This window comes from Balaenoptera physalus (assembly GCF_965194825.1).
Source record: "Balaenoptera physalus genome assembly, chromosome: 18".
Taxonomy (NCBI): domain Eukaryota; kingdom Metazoa; phylum Chordata; class Mammalia; order Artiodactyla; family Balaenopteridae; genus Balaenoptera; species Balaenoptera physalus.
Window position 1 is genome coordinate 14,853,666 of NC_138899.1, and position 18,845 is coordinate 14,872,510.

At 43.8% G+C, this 18,845-nt stretch overlaps 1 protein-coding gene across 2 annotated transcripts in view; it reads left to right on the forward strand.

Annotated features, from left to right (window-relative positions):
* Positions 1-13,489: 13,489 nt before the first annotated feature.
* The window catches only part of ABCC4 (ATP binding cassette subfamily C member 4 (PEL blood group)), a 218,850-nt gene continuing 213,494 nt past the window's right edge, over positions 13,490-18,845 (forward strand). Inside the window, exon 1 of one of the 2 annotated variants that reach the window (XM_082434600.1) lies at positions 13,490-13,808. In XM_082434600.1, coding sequence (XP_082290726.1) covers positions 13,735-13,808 — 74 coding nt within the window. In that variant the 5' untranslated portion in view covers positions 13,490-13,734. The remainder of the gene's footprint in view (positions 13,809-18,845) is intronic. The other variant, XM_082434599.1, reaches the window with a different exon arrangement.

Below are 18,845 nucleotides of genomic sequence, written 5' to 3' on the forward strand. Positions count from 1 at the left end.
TAAAGAGATTATTCACTTTAGACCCTTTGAGTGCATCAAAGGAGACTATTGAAGGAAAGGTAAGTTTCCCTCCCATCCTAGACCCCCTGGTAACCCTGTCCAGAGGCAGCAACTGTTAAGTTTCCACAAACGTGCAAGGATGATATATGCTACTGTTTTGGGTTTTTCACAGAGGGGACATATATAAGTACTCTTTTTTGTCTGGCACTTTTCATTTCATGATATATTTTGGATAGCCTTTGATATCAGTTAGAGCAGATAGATCTCTACTTCTCTTTTCTGTTTCCCTGTTATTCCACTGTATCAATGCCCCACATTAATTTAACCAGTCCTCCATTGATGAGCACAACGTATCATTTGCAGCCCTTGCTTTTACAACCAATTTTGTGATAACGTCTTTCTTCAGAGATGTCAACACACAGGCATGATTGCATCTTTAGGATGTGTCCCTGAAATACGTTGTTGTGTTGAAACACATGTCCATCAAAATGTTTATAGATTTCGTTTATCATAAAATGTCACCAAGTCTTATAAAGATGCCAGTTTCCACACCCTGGCCAACACATTTTTTGATCTTTTGCACTCTGTAAGGTGAAAAATTATATATCTCATTGTTTTAATTTGTTTCCCTAATTATGAGCAAGATATTAAGCATCTTTTCTCTGGTTGATAAGCAATTTGCATTTTTCCCCTATGATCAGCCTTCTGGATCTTTTGTTCAATTTTCAGTTGGGTTGTTAGTATTTTTCTTACTGATTTATCCAATATCATTGTAAATGAAAGGAACAGCCCATTTTATCTACAGCATACCTACCGCAATTATCTTTTTTTCCTGTCTTGTCATTTATATTTTGATTTTTCTTTATGTGATTTTTGCCATACGACAAACTTCTGTTTTTAGTAAATCCATTTTAACAGTCTTGTTCTCCATGGTGTGTGGGTTTATGACTTTTAAAGAAGGTCTTCTCTAAGCCAAGATTATTAGAAAGAAATCACCTGTGTTTAATTCTAGGACTTTTATAGATTCATTTTTTTTTTTTAATTAATTAATCAATTAATTTATTTTTGGCTGTGTTAGGTCTTCGTTTCTGTGTGCAGGCTTTCTCCAGTTGCGGCGAGCAGGGGCCACTCTTCATCGCGGTGCGCTGGCCTCTCACTGTCGCGGCCTCTCCCGTTGCGGAGCACAGGCTCCAGACGCGCAGGCTCAGTAGTTGTGGCTCACGGGCCTAGTTGCTCCGCGGCATGTGGGATCTTCCCAGACCAGGGCTCGAACCCGTGTCCCCTGCATTGGTAGGCAGATTCTTAACCACTGCGCCACCAGGGAAGCCCTAGATTCATTTTTTAAAACACTTAAATCTTTGATTCATATATATATATAATATATATGTACATATATATATATATATTATGGTATAAGGTGTGACATACGTATTAAATTTTATCTTTTCCAAATAGTTAGCCTATTACTTCAATACTATTTATTTATTTTCTTTTTTCTTTTTTTTTTTTTTTTGGCTGTACTTTGTAGGGTCTTATTTCCTCAAGCGGGGATTGAACTGGGCCCTCAGCAGTGAAAGCTCAGAGTCCTAACCACTGGACCAACAGGGAATTCCCATTCAATACTATTTATTCAAGAATGTATCCATTCTAGTTTCAATTGCTGCCTTCATCACAAACTAACTTCCTTCATGTATTGTTGTCCAAAATTGGAGTCTCTTGTATTTTATTACCATGTTGGTGTTAAACTTTAATTATTTTAGTGTAGGTTTTTGCATTTCTTCTCTGAGGTGTCAACTCATGTTTAGTTCCTTTCTATTTTGTCTCATCCTTAAGCACATTTATTCCTTAAGTCCTTAGATTTCTTCTTGGAGCTTTTGTTTCAGACAGGCCATATTTGATTCAATGGATTAGTATGTACCCTAAATTTCATTTTGGATTCCTGACATGTGCTGTCAGTGATTTCTGATGGAGACTTGGCTCTGCAGGGTGAGCCTTACTACTTAGGTAAATAGGCGACATTGTCCTAGGAGAAAGATTATTTACCTTGGAATTATTTCCATTGTGCAGGGAAGAGTCACTTGACCAGAGTCTCAATTATATAAGTGTATGGTGAGTAGGCCTCCTGTAACACAGTTTGTCTTGCTATAAATTTGGCTGCTCAGTTTAGAACAACATAAGTTGCTATGTAAGGTGAGTAGCCCCATGTCAGGGAATAGTTTAACTAGATTTTCTCTGTGAGTGGCTTCAGACCTCTGCCATGAAGGAAATGGGGGAAGGTGGGTCTGGTCAGAGAGGCAACAGACTAGGACATTCCAGACACAGACCTTCAGAAGCTGGACAGTACTTTGGAAAGTGATTGGGTCTGTGAGGTAAGACACTTGATGCCTGTCACTTTTACGCTATGCCATGTGCCCAGGCCTGTTTGGGTGTGAGGCAAGCTTGACTTGAAGGAAAGCCTCCATACAGAGTCTTTGTACAGTGACTCACACCAGCACCAAATCAGCCTCCTCCATTGGTTCTCAGGGCAGAATCTGTTTTAGGATACTTGGTGACACTGATTCCCTAGAGCCAAAATCTCTGTATTTCCACTTTCGATATGCTGGCCAGCACCAGCTTCCCTCCAGCAGCCAGAGAACTATGTGGCCAGGCAAGCCAGAACAGAGGGCTGAGAGAGAAAGGCCTTCCTCCCAGTGACCTCAACCTAAAGCTTTACTGGAGGATCCCTGGTGCATGAAAGGGAGGAGGCTGGCAGGGGAGAACCTGGATCTCTTCCGTTAAAGCACTCTGAGGATGACTGGGACACATTACCCCCCAAATCAAAGAGAAACACCTCCACTGCTCTATTAAATATTACACACTGAGAGCCTGTAAAACAGCCTTGGCATTGGGACCCTAAAAAACAGATGGACAACCACATGGAGGGATTTGGAGGGTATTATGATTAGAGAAATAAGTCAGACAGAGAAAGACAAATGCTATACAGTATTACTTATATGTGGAATCTAAAAAATAAAACAAGTGAATATAACAAATAAGCAGATTCACAGATACTCAGAACAAACTAGTGGTTACCAGTGGGGAGAGGGAAGCGGGGGGGCGGGGGGATTAAGAGGTACAAACTACTATGTATAAAATAAGCTACAAGGGGGGACTTCCCTGGCGGTCCAGTGGTTAAGACTCTGTGCTCCCAATGCAGGGGGCACCGATTTGATCCCTGGTCGGGGAATTAAGATGCCACACAGTGTGGCCAAAAAATAAAAAAATTTTTTTTTTAATTTAAAAAATAAAATAAATAAGATAAGCTATAAGGATATATTGTACAGCACAGGGAATATAGCCAGTATTTTTTTAATAACTGTAAATGGACTTTAACCTTTAAAAAATTGTGAATAACTATGTTGCACACTTGAAACATTTAGTAAATTGATATCAGTAAAAATTTTAAAAATAAAAAGATGGAGACATTCTTTTTTCCTTCTTACTTTCAGAAATAACACTTAAAAAAATCGTGCTTATAGGGAGTCAGAATATGCCACCCCCAAATATGCAACTTTGGCATAAAAGTTATTTTGAACTGGAGGCAAATGAGAATGAATAGGTATAGGAAGAAGCCTTCCCGGAGCTTCCCTTATCCAACTAAAAGCAGACACTTCCAAGAAATGAGGCCAGCCATAAATTCTGTCTCCAGGAAGGTTTAAGGTCCTGTGGAAGGGACTCTCCTGGTGGTCCAGTGGCTAAGACTCCACACACCCAATGCAGGGGGCCTGGGTTCGATCGCTGGTCAGGGAACTAGATTCCCACGTGCTTCAACTAAGAGTTCGCATGCTGCAACTAAAAGATCCCCCATGCCACAACTAAGGCCTGCCACCGCCGAATAAATAAATAAATACTAAAAAAAAAAAGGCCCTGTGGAAGACAGAAAGTGGGCACCACGATTGGTCTGCAAACAAACCAAACCTTACTAAAATAACCCTCATCTTCCAGTAGTTTCTCCCATATATTTACCTTCCCACAGTTTGCCATCCCTAAAAACCTAACCTGGTTTTCCTTGTCTTGTCATTTCTCTATAGATCTGTTTTTCTTTGTTAAGATGCTACATATACCCCAAGTTCTAAGGACCCCTTTGAGTTACTCAACACTGCATTTCTCTCATATTTATGCATGCTGCACATGTCAATAAACCGTTTTTCTCTTGTCCATCTGCCTTATATCAGTTGGCCTTCCAGTGCTCCAGTCTTCTAGAAAGGTAGAAGAAAAAGGAATTTTTCCCTCCCCTACATGGTAAAATATAAAATAACCTCAAAATTTACCTTTTTACCACTTTTTAAGTGTATTGTTCTGTGGCATTAAGTACATCCACATTGTTGTACAACTGTCACCAACATCCATCTCCAGAACTTTTTCATCTTCCCCAGCTGAAACTATGTACCCATTAAACAACTCCCCACCCACCCCAAACCCCCATCCCCTGGCAAATACCATTCCACTTCCTGTCTCTAAGAATTTGACTACTCTAGGTACATCATATAACTGAAATTGTTACCCAAACGCAAGTTCATGTGCCCAACTCACAGTGAGGCCAAACAAACCAAAATGTCAGAGTTTGGAGTGGAGAAAGGTTTACTGCAGCGCCAAGCAAGGAGAACAAATGACTCATGCTCAAAAACCCGAACTCTGATGGTTTTCAGGGAGTTTTAATAGGCACAATTTGGGGTGAGGGCTGCAGGGTGTGTGACTTTCTTCGGATTGGTTGCTGGTGAGGTAACAGGGTGGTGTTCCAGGAATCCCGTGCTCAGCCTGAAGTTGCCATCCTCTACCTGGGTGAGAGCTTTAGTTCCTGCAGAAGAACTCGAAGATACTGTTATGTATATTCCTTGAGGAGGAACCAGGATCCTGCTTTCATCTCTGCATTATAGTTTCTTGATTGTTCTTCCTCTGTTTTTGCATTCCCTTATTTCCCTGAATAGCAACTGTTTGGACCTGCTCTTTGGCATTGAGGAAGGTCTAGGAGGCTGAAGTCTTTTTCCTGCAAATAAGAAATGGGGGGCACAGAACAGCGTTTGTGCTCAGGAGGGCCCCACAGGGTCCTGCTCAATTTCAGAATGTCATTTGGTGACTCAATACTTCTGGCCACCAAATGGTGGATTTTTTCCCCACACTAACCAGTTCTCCAACTCTCCAGACATCAACTGTGTCCTACAATTTAACTCAATTCTGACACTATCTACCTGGAGTTAGTGTCAGACCTTGTAGGTTAAGGGCTCAGTCCCACAAGTCTGCCCCTCCTTCCCAACTTTCGAAGCCAATCCTAACTCCAGGTTGTCACACGTGCTTCTTACAGACTGGTTATAAATCAGGGTTCCCACAACCCCTCCACGGGTTTCGTAGTTTTCTAGAGTGGCTTACAACTTAGGAAAACAGTTTACTTAATTAGGTTACTAGTTTATATTATAAATGGATTCAACTCAGGAACAGCCAGATGGAAGAGATGCATAGCAAGCTATGGGCGGAAAGGGCATGGGGCGTCCAAGCTCTCTCCAGGCAAGTCACCCTCCCAGCACCTCCATATGTCTGCCAACCTGGAAGATCTCTGAACCCCATCCTTTTGGGATTTTTATGTAGGCTTCATTGCTTAGGCACAGTTGATTAAGCCATTGGCCATTGGTGATTGAACTGTTTCCAGCCCTTCTCCCCTTCCTGGAGGTCGGGGGGTGGGACTGAAAGTTCCAACCCTTTAATCCGGTGTTTGGCTTCCCTGACAAACAGATTCATTCACTCAAACTCAGGTGTGGTTGAAAGGGGCTTGTTTTAAATAACAAAAGAAACCTTATCACTCTTGTCTTAGACCTCCTAAAGGTTTTAGGAGCTCTGAGCCAGGAACAGGGTGAAGATTAATGTATACTTCTAATTATAAATCACAATAACACAGTCTTCTGTGTTCCTGCATGCTGCAGCATGTGTCAGAATTTCCTTCCTTTTTAAGGCTGAAAGATACTCTATTGCATGTTTATACCACATTTTGTTTATTCATCCCAGAAATAACACTTTTGAGTGCATTTATTTTCTTCAAATAAATCTTGACATACAGGGAATTCCCTTGCGGTCCAGTGGTTAGGACTCCGCACTTCCACCTCAGGGGGTACAGGTTTGATCCCTGGACAGGGAACTAAGATCCCTGGGTGGCACGGCCAAAAAATTAAAAAAAAAAAAACCAAAACGAAAACTAGTATCTCTTTAGGAAAAAAATCTTGACATGCATATTCAGATGGGTTTCATATGTGGGCAAAAAGTCTGAAGTTATTTATTTCCCTCTTGTGCTATTATCCACTTATTAGCTCATTTTTTTTTTAAAGCTGAAAATAGAACTAACAGGATTCTTTCTCCCTTCTCTCCTAAAGATTAGTCTATGTTTTACCTGTAAATAAAGTAGTGAGTGACTAGTAAATATTCAGCAAATACTGCTGAGAGATAGGTAAGAGCTGTTCTCATGTAAAGTGTGACTGAAGAATCTAATTCTGACCAAAAATTTATTCTACGATAGGTAATTATGTAATCTGTGCCATTTCTAGGCTTTTAAGCTCATAAATACTTTAAAATTGTGTTTTCTTGGACTGGGCAATTAAAAAAAAAAATCCATGTCTCTGCTGTACAAGCTGACTTTTCTGCTGTTGTGATCATACTGGTTCCAGGGTTTGGAGAGCACAGTGTTCCAGTCATTCTAGCCAACTCGATTCTGGTGACACCACTTCCACTCGCTCTGAGGCAACCGTTTGCTCCAGCAAACTGTCTTTATACACGTCTAGCTTCCTGGTTCTAAATTGCATCAAGTACCTCAGAAATGTTGATGTAATGATTACTTCTTTACTTTCTGTCTGTGACTCTAAAATCATATCTGAAGATGAAGAGAGAGGCAGCCCAAAGTGGCAGAAAGTTCATGGGCTTTGGGACCAATATCTGTGTTCAAATCTTGTTTTTCCATCTTGGAGAGTTCGCCTCACCTTTCTCTAAACTTTATTACCTGTAAAAAGATAATCACATACACCCTATACCTACTGCAAGGATTCAGTGAGATGATAAAAGGGTACAGTTACACATTCAGTGAAGGGTAGTTATTGTTAGCGAATGAAAAATATCACGTTTTGCCGAACAGTCGCCTCATATGGCATAACCTTTGGTCAGAAGCATAATTACAGACTGATTGTAAATTCCCTGGAAGGCTTGCTGGATCTTTGGTGTGTTCTTCATATGGATATTGGTACGTACTTCATTTGCCATGTGTTGCTGAGAAAGCTAACATCAGCCATGGCTGTATTTAGTGACAGTTTTTGTTCTTTCAGCACTGCCTCCTGAGATTCAGAAACCCTCTGTTCACCTGTATAATGTAATACAGCACTCATTTTATTTTATTTTGTTTATTTATTTACTTACGTTTTGGCGGCGCAGCGCTGCACGCCAGATCTTCGTTCCCTGACCAGGGATCGGACGAGTACCCCCTGCAGTGGACGAGCGGGGTCTTAACCACTGGGCCGCCAGCGAGGCCACTACAGCGCTTCTTTGTTTCTTTTTTTTTAATCTTGTCTGTGCCTCTTAGGGTTGTGATTTTTTTTCTTTTTTTAAATATTTATTTATTTATGGCTGCGTTGGGTCTTCGTCGCTGCGCGAGGACTTTCTCTAGTCGCGGCGAGCGGGGGCCACTCCTCATCGCGGTGCGCGGGCCTCTCACCGTCGCGGCCTCTCTCGATGCGGAGCACAGGCTCCAGACGCGCATGCTCAGTAGTTGTGGTTCACGGGCTTAGTCGCTCCGCGGCACGTGGGATCCTCCCAGCCCAGGGCTCGACCCCGTGTCCCCTGCACTGGCAGGCGGATTCTCAACCACTGCGCCACCAGGGAAGCCAAGCATTTCTTTTAAAAAACTTTTTTTCCCTCAGGAAAAAATAAGGTTTGCCTTGGTTTTTAATTACCCATAATCTGACAATACAGAAGTAAACAATTATTGTTATCACTTTGGAATATTTTCTTCCAGTGTTTCTTGTTTCACGCATTCTTGTGCAAAATTGGTATAATGGTTTCGTGTCATTATATGAATATTTTCTGTTGTATTAGTTTGGTCCCCTGAAACTAAGCTCTAGGACAAGAATTTGAGTGCAGTAGATTATTTTGGTAGTGGTCCCAGGAAACGCTGGTAATGGAGGGGGGAAGTGAGACAAGAAAGGGGATGAAGGCAGCAAAGGTTACATTATCAAGGTTACATTTCCCCAGGATGGGCTACTGGAGCATAAGCCTGCTGGGTAGGTAACTTTAGGAGACAGTGTGGAACACAGGCCTCACGGTTAACTTCTCTGAGGAGTGAGTGAGTTGGGGTATTTATACTCCTGTCTGTCTGTTGACTGAAGGCTGCTGGGGGAGGAGAGCAGAGAGAGACATTAAATTCCCTGGCACTCTGGGCCTGTCTTGAACTTGAGCAGAGCTGACTGTGGTGGCAGACAAAGGCCTCAGGCAGAGTTGCAGGAAGTCAGGCTGGTGTGAAATGGAAGGGGGCAGGGCTTATGGGCAGGCACTGGCAACTCTCACCCATGTCATTAAACACTGGCTATAGAACAGTCTGCAGTGTGGAGGAGTGCCTTCTCAAGGGGTGTACTCCTGCACTTATTTCTTTTTCTACTTCTTTTCTGTTCCTCCTCACAGCAAAATTTCTCACAGGAGTTGTGTATAACCACTGTCTCCACACCTTCACACACTGTCCTCTGCTCAACACAGTTTTATAGGGTTTCTCTGTCTCTGTCTGTCTTTAAAATACTGCTTTTCCGAAGTCACCAAAATCTTCCACGTTGCCAGATCCAGTTGTTACTCTTCAGTCTTCAACTTACTAGCTCTCACAAGCATAGGTTCCAGCTTTTCCTGCACTTCTGTGACCCCATTTTCTCCCACCTCTATCTCCTTTGGCTTCTCCCTCTCTCTCTCCCTTTGTTTGTTTCCATACATCTTATTTCTTTAAGGAAAATTCTAAGTAAATATAGGAAAACCAATATTTTATATAATCTGGGTTATATACACATTTAAAAAATAAAATTTGGCGATATTTTTAGCATTCTTAAAATACTTCACATTAAAAGAAGAGGGAAAATTTACTAACCATTTAGAGACACTTATAAACCATTAGCAAACCAAAGTGCCTTGTGATAACATTCACTTCTCCAGCTGTCATTCTTTAGGCAACTTCAGTTTCACAGAAGACAACTGAGGCCAAGAGGCATATAAGTTGCCAAAATTATATGTACAAACTCATAATTATTATTCCTAGCAGAGAGCCTCAGATCCTTACTTTGAAGCCTATTCAATATTACTTTACAAGCCGGTTTAAAAGCATTTAAAGGGGGGGGCGCTTCCCTGGTGGCGCAGTGGTCAAGAATCTGGCTGCCAACGCAGGGGACATGGGTTCGAGCCCTGGTCCGGGAAGATCCCGCATGCCACGGAGCAACTAAGCCCGTGTGCCACAACTACTGAGCCCACGTGCCACAACTACTGAAGCCCGCGTGCCTAGAGCCCATGCTCTGCAACAAGAGAAGCCGCTGCAGTGAGAAGCCCACGCACCGCAATGAAGAGTAGCCCCGGCTTGTCACAACTAGAGAAAGCCCGTGCACAGCAATGAAGACCCAACGCAGCCAAAAAAAGTAAAATAGTATTAAAAAAAGGAAGAGAAGAAATAAAAATGTATAAAAAATAGACGTGAACTTTTTAAAGTTTAAAAAATTTTTTGTTGTTGTTGTTATTCAATATATATACATAAATCAGTAAACCCCTATACCTTATGTTTCATTAGGCCTAAGAGTAAGTATTGCACCAAATGACACAATACCACATGCTGGTAATGATACTAAATAATTAATAACATTTGTCATTATGTTCTGCCCACTCTGAGAATGGAGGGCCATCAGCAATACATTTTAGAAAAATGCCTATCAAAAAAGGCAACATTTTTTGTTTTAATATTGAAACATAATGGAATTTATTTCCATTATCTACATTACAATAAAGGCCTTCACTCAAAGGTGTGTCTCTAAGGATGGAAATTGCTAAGTTGTAAGCTCTGTGAGGGTATGAAACTTACATTTCATTTATATGCAATTTGCTACTTCTATACGTACAGCTTCCCTGAGAGTTCATATCTAAAAGGAATGAAGGCGGGGGACTTCCCTAGGACTCTGAGCTCCCAACGCAGGGGGCCCGGGTTCAATCCCTGGTCAGGGAACTAGATCCTGCACGCATGCCGCAACAAAGATCCCGTTGCTGCAACTAAGACCCGGCGCAGCCAAAATAAATAAATAAATATTAAAAAAAAAAATAAATAAAAGGAATGAAGGGAAGTCTTTTCAGAAAACCAAAAAGAAATTCTAAAGTTTTTAATGTTCAGGAACAGTGCTTCAGCTTTTTAACCCCTGAATGTTATATATCTATGAATATCCAAAACAGAGATTAAACAGTACAAATTAATTTTATAAATCTATTTCTTACCTCAAATTCTATTTCTCTTAGTTTAATATATAATAAAAAAATTTTTTTTTAATGAAGAAAAAAATGGACCCGATGATGGTAATTTGCAAGGGATGGAAAGGAGATTATGATGATAACTTTGGTAGTGTTTATACACTATTTTCTAAAAATTGACAGGAGAAAAGCTAAGTCTACCCTTCTAATTTTCTTGAGTTGAAGAAAGCTGTATCTCTATCAGATGCTATATAAGACTGAAATTCTCTAAGGGATCAATGGGGATATTTTATTAATATAGAATCTGAATCTATAACTTAAAAAATCTCTTTATTTCCACTATTATAACATTTCACCTTTTGGATAAATAGTCTTCATCAGTGTCTTACCAGTGTTTCATACATTTTTTCCCCCTTTTCTTTCCCCCTTCCTTCCTTCCTTCCTTCCTTTCTCTTTTTTGAGGGGCAAGTACGGAGATTTCCCGTATCTGCCCTGTCCCCGCACTCCATAGCCTCCCCACTACCAGCATTCCTCCACCAGAGTGATGCTTCTGCTACAACTGATGAATCCACATTTACACATCCTAGTCACCCAAAGTCCATAGTTTACATTAGGGTTCACTCTTGGTGTTGTGCATTCTACGGTTTTGGACAAATGTATAATGACGTTTCCATCACTATGGTATCATACAGAGTATTTTCATTGTCCTGAAAATCCTCTGTGCTCCACCAGTTCATCCCTCACTCCCACCTCCACCCTCTGGCAGCCACTGATCTTTTTATTGACTCCATAGTTTTGCCTTTTTGTCATATAGTTAGCATTATACAGTATGCAGCCTTTTCAGGCTGGCTTCTTTCGCTTAGTAGTAAGCATTAAGGTTCCTCCATGTCGTTTCATGGTTTGGTAGCTCATTTCTTTTTTGTGCTGAATAATATTCCATTGTCTGGATGGGTCAGTTTATTTATCCATTCACCTACTGAAGGATGTTTTGGTTACTTCCAAATTTTGGCAGTTATGAATAAAGCTGCTATAGGCATTTCACAGATTCAAAAAAATTCCTTTCTCTTCCTTTGAAATGCATCCAAACCAGACTGAAGAGGTGCCTTCCTTTGGTCTACTTCATACTCTCTCCATATTTGCATTAATTGCTTTATTAAATTAGCATACTATTTTCTCCATCTTCCATGTATTTATTTTAAACAATGCGGGAAAATGCAATAAAACACCCAAATGGATCGACAAGTGCCATTACAATACAAAGATGGTTGTTTAATGGAAACTGAAAAAATTGACTCATAGGCAGAGATGGTTGGTTCATGCTCAGAAACTGCAAACTCCCAGATGGTTTTGGGGAGACATTTTTATAGGCAAAATTTGGGGTGAGGGCTGCAGGGTGTGTGAATTTCTTCAGATTGGTTGCTGTGAGGTAACAGGGCAGTATTCCAGGAATCCTGTGCTCAGCCTGAAGTTACCATCCACCTGGGCGGGGGCTTTATTTCCTGCAGAAGAACTCAAAGATATTTTTATGTATATTCCTTGAGGAGGAACCAGGATCCTGCTTTAATCACTGCACTATAGTTTCTTGATTGTTCCTCCTTTGTTTCTGCAGTCTCTTACTTCCATGATTAGCAACTATTTGAATCTGTTCTTTGCAACAGGGAGGTCTAGGAGGCTGAAGTATTTATCCTTCAAATAAGAAAGGAGGGGACAAAGACAGGTTTTTGCGCCCAGAAGGATCCCACAGGGTTGTGCTTAGTTACAGATTTTTTCATCTTGCGTAACTGAAGCTAAAAGCCGTTTTTTTTTTTTTAAATTGAAGTATAGTTGATTTACAATGTTGTGTTAAAAGCCATTATTAATAACACCATTTTAGCCAAGGTACATGGGAAATTATCAAAGTGATCTTGTTATAAGCACCAAGAACTTTGATCCTCCCTCATTTAGGGTAGAAGGGATGAGAAACTGCTGAGCTGGTAAGATGGCCACACAAATAACTAAACACTTATGAGTGGGAATTCAAGATTTTGTTCATTCAGTCCTACAGTCATTCATTCATCCAAACCATGTATTCTAGGTACTTTCCACACACACTGTCCATCCACCAGACCATGCTGGACTCTCGCTTGAGTCCAAATCAGAATTCATCATTTATTGATTTTAAGACCTTGGTCAAGTTCTGTTCTTAAGCCTCATCTTTTTCATCTGTGAAATAGGGATAAGAATGCCTTCTTAAATAGGGCATTGTTAAGAGTTAAAAGTGAGATCAGGTCCCCAGAAATTCGAACAACCGTGTTTTGTAAACATATGTCACTGTTATTCCACTAGGATCTGAGCACATGACGAAAGAAATCATAAGGCAGTCTCTCTCTCCCCATATTCCCCTTTCCTCATCTAAGAGGGCAGCAAAAAGCTCACAGAGGTCCCTCGCACAGTGCAGCAACGTGAGATGCTAAAAGCCTGTCCCCAATGGCAACATGCAGTCATCTTCCAAAATCATTTGAGTTCTAACCCTCTGTTACTTTTCTTTAGCTCTAGCAGCTCAACGAACATAATCTGTGCTAAACCCTGCTGTTGTCCGTGGTCAAATGCTCGGCCGCAGGTCGGAGACCCTCCCCCAGGACTCTAGTTTGGTCAGGATGAGGGCAGGGGGCCCAGAGGGCAGACTGCTAACGCCTTCTGCCCGCTTTCTCCCGGCGTTTGGAAAGCCGCTGCCGAGGGGGCGTTTCTGAGCAGCAGGGGCGGGCAGATATGGCGCCTCCCCTCTCCACCTTCTGGGTGGGTGCCTGGGCTGGGAGCGAGAACTACGGCAGAGTTTGCAGCCAGGTGCCAGCACGTGGGCGCCTAGGCGCGGAGCCCGGTGTTCCCTGCGCTCGGCCTACCCGCCTCCATCCAAAGGCGCCGGCGGCCTTGCCTCACACCTTCGCCAGGCTTCCTACTGCGTCCGCGCGGCCAACCTTTTGTGCCGCCGCCCCCGCACGCGGCCTGTAGCTCTAGGCTCCCAGGGATCCGGCAGCAGCGCGTTGCCGGCTTCCTCCAGGCGGCCCCGGGAGGCGGCGCGGCCTGGGAGGCGGGGACCCGGAGGGCCACAAGCGCTCCGCTCCCGGAAGCGAGTTGTTCTCTGGCTCCCGTGGCGCGGATCCGCGCGGCAGCCTGAGGTCCAGCATCCCAGCCGACGCCTCCAGGAGCAGCGGGAGCGGCGCCCACGCCGGAGCAGCGCAACCCCGGCCAGCGCCCGTCCTGGCCTGCAAGATGCTGCCGGTGTACCCGGAGGTGAAGCCCAACCCGCTGCAGGACGCGAACCTCTGCTCGCGCGTGTTGTTCTGGTGAGCGCCCCGCCTGAGCCGTGACACCCCTTGCCGCCGCGGGCCGGCGCCTGGGCGCCTTTCGGGGGCAGAGGGTTGCGGCGAGCAAGCGCTTTCCGCTGGCGCCCAGGCCGCTGGGCTTCTTGCTGCCGGTGGGGCCGCCCCGCACTAGCCGCCTGGTACCCGCCTGCGCGCGGCGGCGGGGCAGAGGGCCGGTGATTGGGACCTGGCGGCGGCGGCGGCGCCGGGTGTCCCTGCCTTCCCGCTCGCCGCCCCGCCAGCTTCCAGTTGCCGGGAGCGGCGGGAGCAGGAGGCGGGGAGGCTGAGACCCGAGGCTGCCCGTGGGGGGTCGGCACCCAGCGGGAGGAGGGACTGGACCCTCCCCACCCCCGACTCCACCTCTGAACTGCACCCTTTTTTCTTTTTTTCGTGAGCAAGCAGCTTATGAACAGCTTCCTTTATGTAATTAGTGCCCTGGACCAGTCGCCGTCTTCCAACAATGTCCCCACCCTTAACCATATTCCTTATATGTCTTATGTGACAGCAGCGCTCCAACTCCTCCGGGCTCCCTCTGTGTCTGTGACCCTGTCTCCCTCCCTCCCTCTCTCTCTGCGTGTGCGTCTCTCAGTGTCCTGGTACGTAGTTAAGGCAAATTTCTAGTGGATTAAAAAACACTCTTAATTTGTATTTAATGAACGGGGACACTATTCGAGAACACGTTTTGCTTTTGCCTGGGACTCACAGCCACGACTGGAGTGTGCATTTGACCAGCCCTTTCCCTATTGGGAATCTTTCCACTTCCACCTTTGAGGACCACTCTGGGGATGGGGTCCCTGAAGTCTGTGGGGTCTTACCCAGGTCTCTAGCCTTCAGAGAAGTGTTCTGTGGTCTTGGTGCAGGTGGTCTGCCCAGGAGTCCTATTGTCTTGAAACCACTGAAGAGTCCTTGAGTTGAGAGGAAACACCAGTGAAAAACGGCTCAGAGAGAAGCTCTTAACTGAAGTTTTCCATCTAGTAGCTGGGACTGCTAACTTCAACCTTTGGGCTTTAGTCACACTTGCTTGATTATTAGACCTTTTGTTTCAGGACCCTAACCCATTCATCTTTCCCGTATATTCTATTTCCTTTTTTTAATGGGACAGCCTAGGGGATCCCCCGGGGATGGGAGCTCCTATGCTTGTTTTGATGGTGGTGTATTCAGTTTGTGTAGGTACATCTCTTGGCCATTTGGTGGCCTTTCAGGATCAAGAGGGGCCTAGAAGAAGAAATATGGGTGTGGTTACAGTAACTTCAGGCAAGGCAAGGAACTCTCCAAGCCCATTCTGTTGGTGGACTTTCAAAACGTATGCGAATGGAAATGGGAAGGTGAGGACTTCTCATTGATTTTGGTAGGCACCCATTTCCAGTTTTCCTGCTGGAGGGCAAGGACCTATATTTCTTATTTTACAGCTGAAGGCACCGAAGCAGAGAGTTTGAATAAGTTGTCTACCATCACACAGCTAGTAAGTGGTGGAGAGGGACCGTAAACTAGGCAGTCTGGCTTCTGAGTCTGTGTTCCCTGTGTCTGTAACTGCAGTTCTGAGCTGCTTCTGTTGGTATACTGATTGGTAAATGCAAAGAGATAGGCGATTGCAAACACATCTTTGTTCTTCTCGGCAGGAGTTTCTCAAGGGAAGTTCTTAGCAGCTGTTGGAGGTCATGGTATGTGATACGTCTCTATAAACAAGCTAAAGGGCGACTGTTCTCGAAGTATGTACTCAGCATCCTCATCACCTGGGCATTTGTTAGAAATGCAAATTCCCCTGCACTCATTCTAGGCCAGTTCTGTAAAGTTAGAAACTCTCGGGATGGGGTTTAAACAAGCACTCCAGGTGATTCTGATGGAAGGTTGATGCTGGCTACTGCTTTAAGTCACTTCTCCCATTGGCATTGTTACTTCAGTATTAATTTGTAAAAAGGGGTCCAGGACTTCCCTGGCGGTCCAGTGGTTAAGACCCTGCTTTTCCACAGCAAGGGGCACGGGTTTGATCCCTGGTCCAGGAACTAAGATCCCGTATGCCACGCCAAAATAAGAAAGAAAGGGGGGCGGGGTCCAGACTTTGCGAAGTTCGTTGTTGACCATGATTGCCATCCTGTATTCAAAGTCTGAGGTACCTTAGTGATTTCCTTGTGTACCCAACTTGGCTGTCACGGGAAAGCTGAAATGAGCCCAGCCAGGAAGTTCCGCCCAGAGAGAAGGCCCACCTTGTAGAGAAAAGTCAAGTTTTCATCTTCTCATTGGGTATGTGCTTCTTAAATTTCATCTGGGGTTTAGTGTTTCCACAGCACAGTTTGCGCACATAGGATCTAAGGAGTCATACACTATGGCTTTGATAATTTTTGTGGATTTTAGAAAAGAATATGTATTTTTCTATTTTTGTAAGAAATTTAGAACTATAGAGCAAGACGAAAAGAATAAGGATGTGTTTCTATTAGCCAAGTACACTTGCTGATATTTTGGTTGTTTCTTGGTCTTTCCCCTAGAAATCTTTATGCACACCTTCGTGCCCACATTCACCTTTTCTATAAAAGGAAATAGTTTTGAATCCTGAACCCTTCTTAATTTTCTATGGTTAACATTTACTTATGGCATTAAATAAGCATGGTATTAAAACATGGTGTTTAATTGCAGTTTATGCAGTCTTTCACTTTTGTCTAGCACAGTTTATTGCTAATTATGATGTGCTGTATATCCGTGACCTTGTATTTTGGTGCGTTTTTCCTTTTTCTATATTCTCAGAAGTAAAATAACCAGTGAAAGGCTACATTGTTTTCCATCAGGTTGGGGCCAATTTGCCCTCTTAATAGCTGTTTGTGAGCTCATTTCATTGTCAGCTTTGAGTACGTGAATTACATTTTTCTAGGTCTAAAGTTAAAAATAATATCAAACTCGTTTTGTTTGTTTGTTTTTTTTTGGCTGCGCCACAAGGCATGCGGGATCTTAGTTCCCCGACCAGAGATGGAACCCGCGCCCCCTGCATTGGAAGCGCGGAGTGCTAACCACTGGACCGCCAGGGAAGTCCCCCAATATCAAGCAGTTTTAATTTGAATTTATTTTATTATTATTATTATTATTATTGGCTGTGTTGGGTCTTCGTTTCTGTGCGAGGGCTTTCTCTAGTTGTGGCAAGCGGGGGCCACTGTGGCAAGCGGGGGCCACTCTTCATCGCGGTGCGCGGGCCTCTCACTATCGCGGCCTCTCTTGTTGCGGAGCACAGGCTCCGGACGCGCAGGCTCAGTAATTGTGGCTCACGGGCCCAGTTGCTCCGCGGCATGTGGGATCTTCCCAGACCAGGGCTTGAACCCGTGTCCCCTGCACTGGCAGGCAGATTCTCAACCACTACGCCACCAGGGAAGCCCTGAATTTATTTGATTTGCAGAAATGGAACCTTTTTTTGGTGTCTATTGACCATTTATTATTATTTTTTTGAATTGTGTATTAATAGGTTTTTTCCTATGAGGTATTTATATTTTTGAAATAACTTCTAACAGTGCTTATAATTTTGCAGATTTTCATTTCACAGATTTTCATTTCTCTTAATTTAGCTTAGAGGTTTTAAATTATATATCATTAAGTATATCAAACTTTTCTTTTTGGTTTCTCCTGTTGCTTTGTGATACCTTTTCTAAATCCCAGCATCATCTAAATCTCTGTAAGCATTTTACTTTACTTCTTGTTTCATTTCTAACAATAAAGCCAGCTAGAATTTCTCTTAGTGTTAGATATGATAGGCCCCATTTTTTCTGAAACAGCCCATCTTCCTATCATGGTTTATTGAATAATTCTTGCTCATCCCCATTATTGGAAATAAGTGGCATAAATTATGAACCGTGTCCAGTCTGCTGAGACTCTTCCTGGTGGTGTCCCCACTGTCCTGCACTGCAGGCCTCTGGGGTGTGCTCTGTACTTCTCTCCCACCCTCGTCCCAGAGGCCAGCAGTTTGGGGGTTAGTGTGGGACCTGTCCCCAGAGATGAGGGTTGAGTAGGGTCTTTGGCCAGATGCACTTGGCCCATCAGGGAGTGGTTAAATTGTAGCTTCCCTGACGCTGACCATGTCTCAGTTGGTGAACTGTCACCTTGCAAAGGGAGTGCTGTTGTGGAAACTGCCACTGGTGTCCAGACAGACTCTCTGGAGACTCTTGTCAGAGAAGCTGATGACATGAGGGGGGATGTGAACTGGCTGAGTGCTGAGATGTTTAGGGAGGTTGGTCCTGTTAGGCCCTCAGTAAATACTGATCGTGAATGCACAGAAATGTGTAATTCCAAACTAGTATTCTTTGCACCATTTTCATACTAACTACTTGTTAGAATCTTGTTGTTCTTCGTCAACAGTCAGAAATCCAAATGTTGTAGATGCAGGCTGGGTGAGCTTTCCAGGGCTCTTTCTCTGACTTTGGTTTGTTCCCGTGTCTTAGGTGTTTAGTTTGATTAGTTTTGGCAATTTTATACAATAACTCCAGCACCATGGAAGATGAAGAACACCCTAAAGGTGTATTAAAATTTACTACTAATGGGACTTACCTGGTGGTGCCGTGGTTAAGAATCCACCTGCCATTGCAGGGGACAAGGTTCAATCCCTGGTCCGGGAAGATCCCACATGCCATGGAGCAACTAAGCCTGTGTGCCACAACTACTGAGCCTGCGCTCTAGAGCCCATGAGCCACAACTACTGAGCCCGTGTGCCACAACTGCTGAAGCCTGCTCGCCTGGAGCCCGTGCTCCGCAACAAGAGAAGCCCGTGCACCACAATGAAGAGTAGCCCCCCCCCCTCGCCACAACTAGAGAAAGCCCTCACGCAGCAACGAAGACCCAATGCAGCCAAAAATAAATAAGTAATAAAAATTTACTACTAAGTCCTTACAGTGAAATACACAGTGTAACAAGTTTAAGTTTACTTCCTGTAGTTTATTCTTGATGTTTGGGTCTTTATAGTCCTCACCTGCTCAGCCTGAGAGGTGTCAGCTAGTGTCCACTCAGACGTGTCACGTGGATAATTTGCCTTTCTCAGTCTTCCAGGGG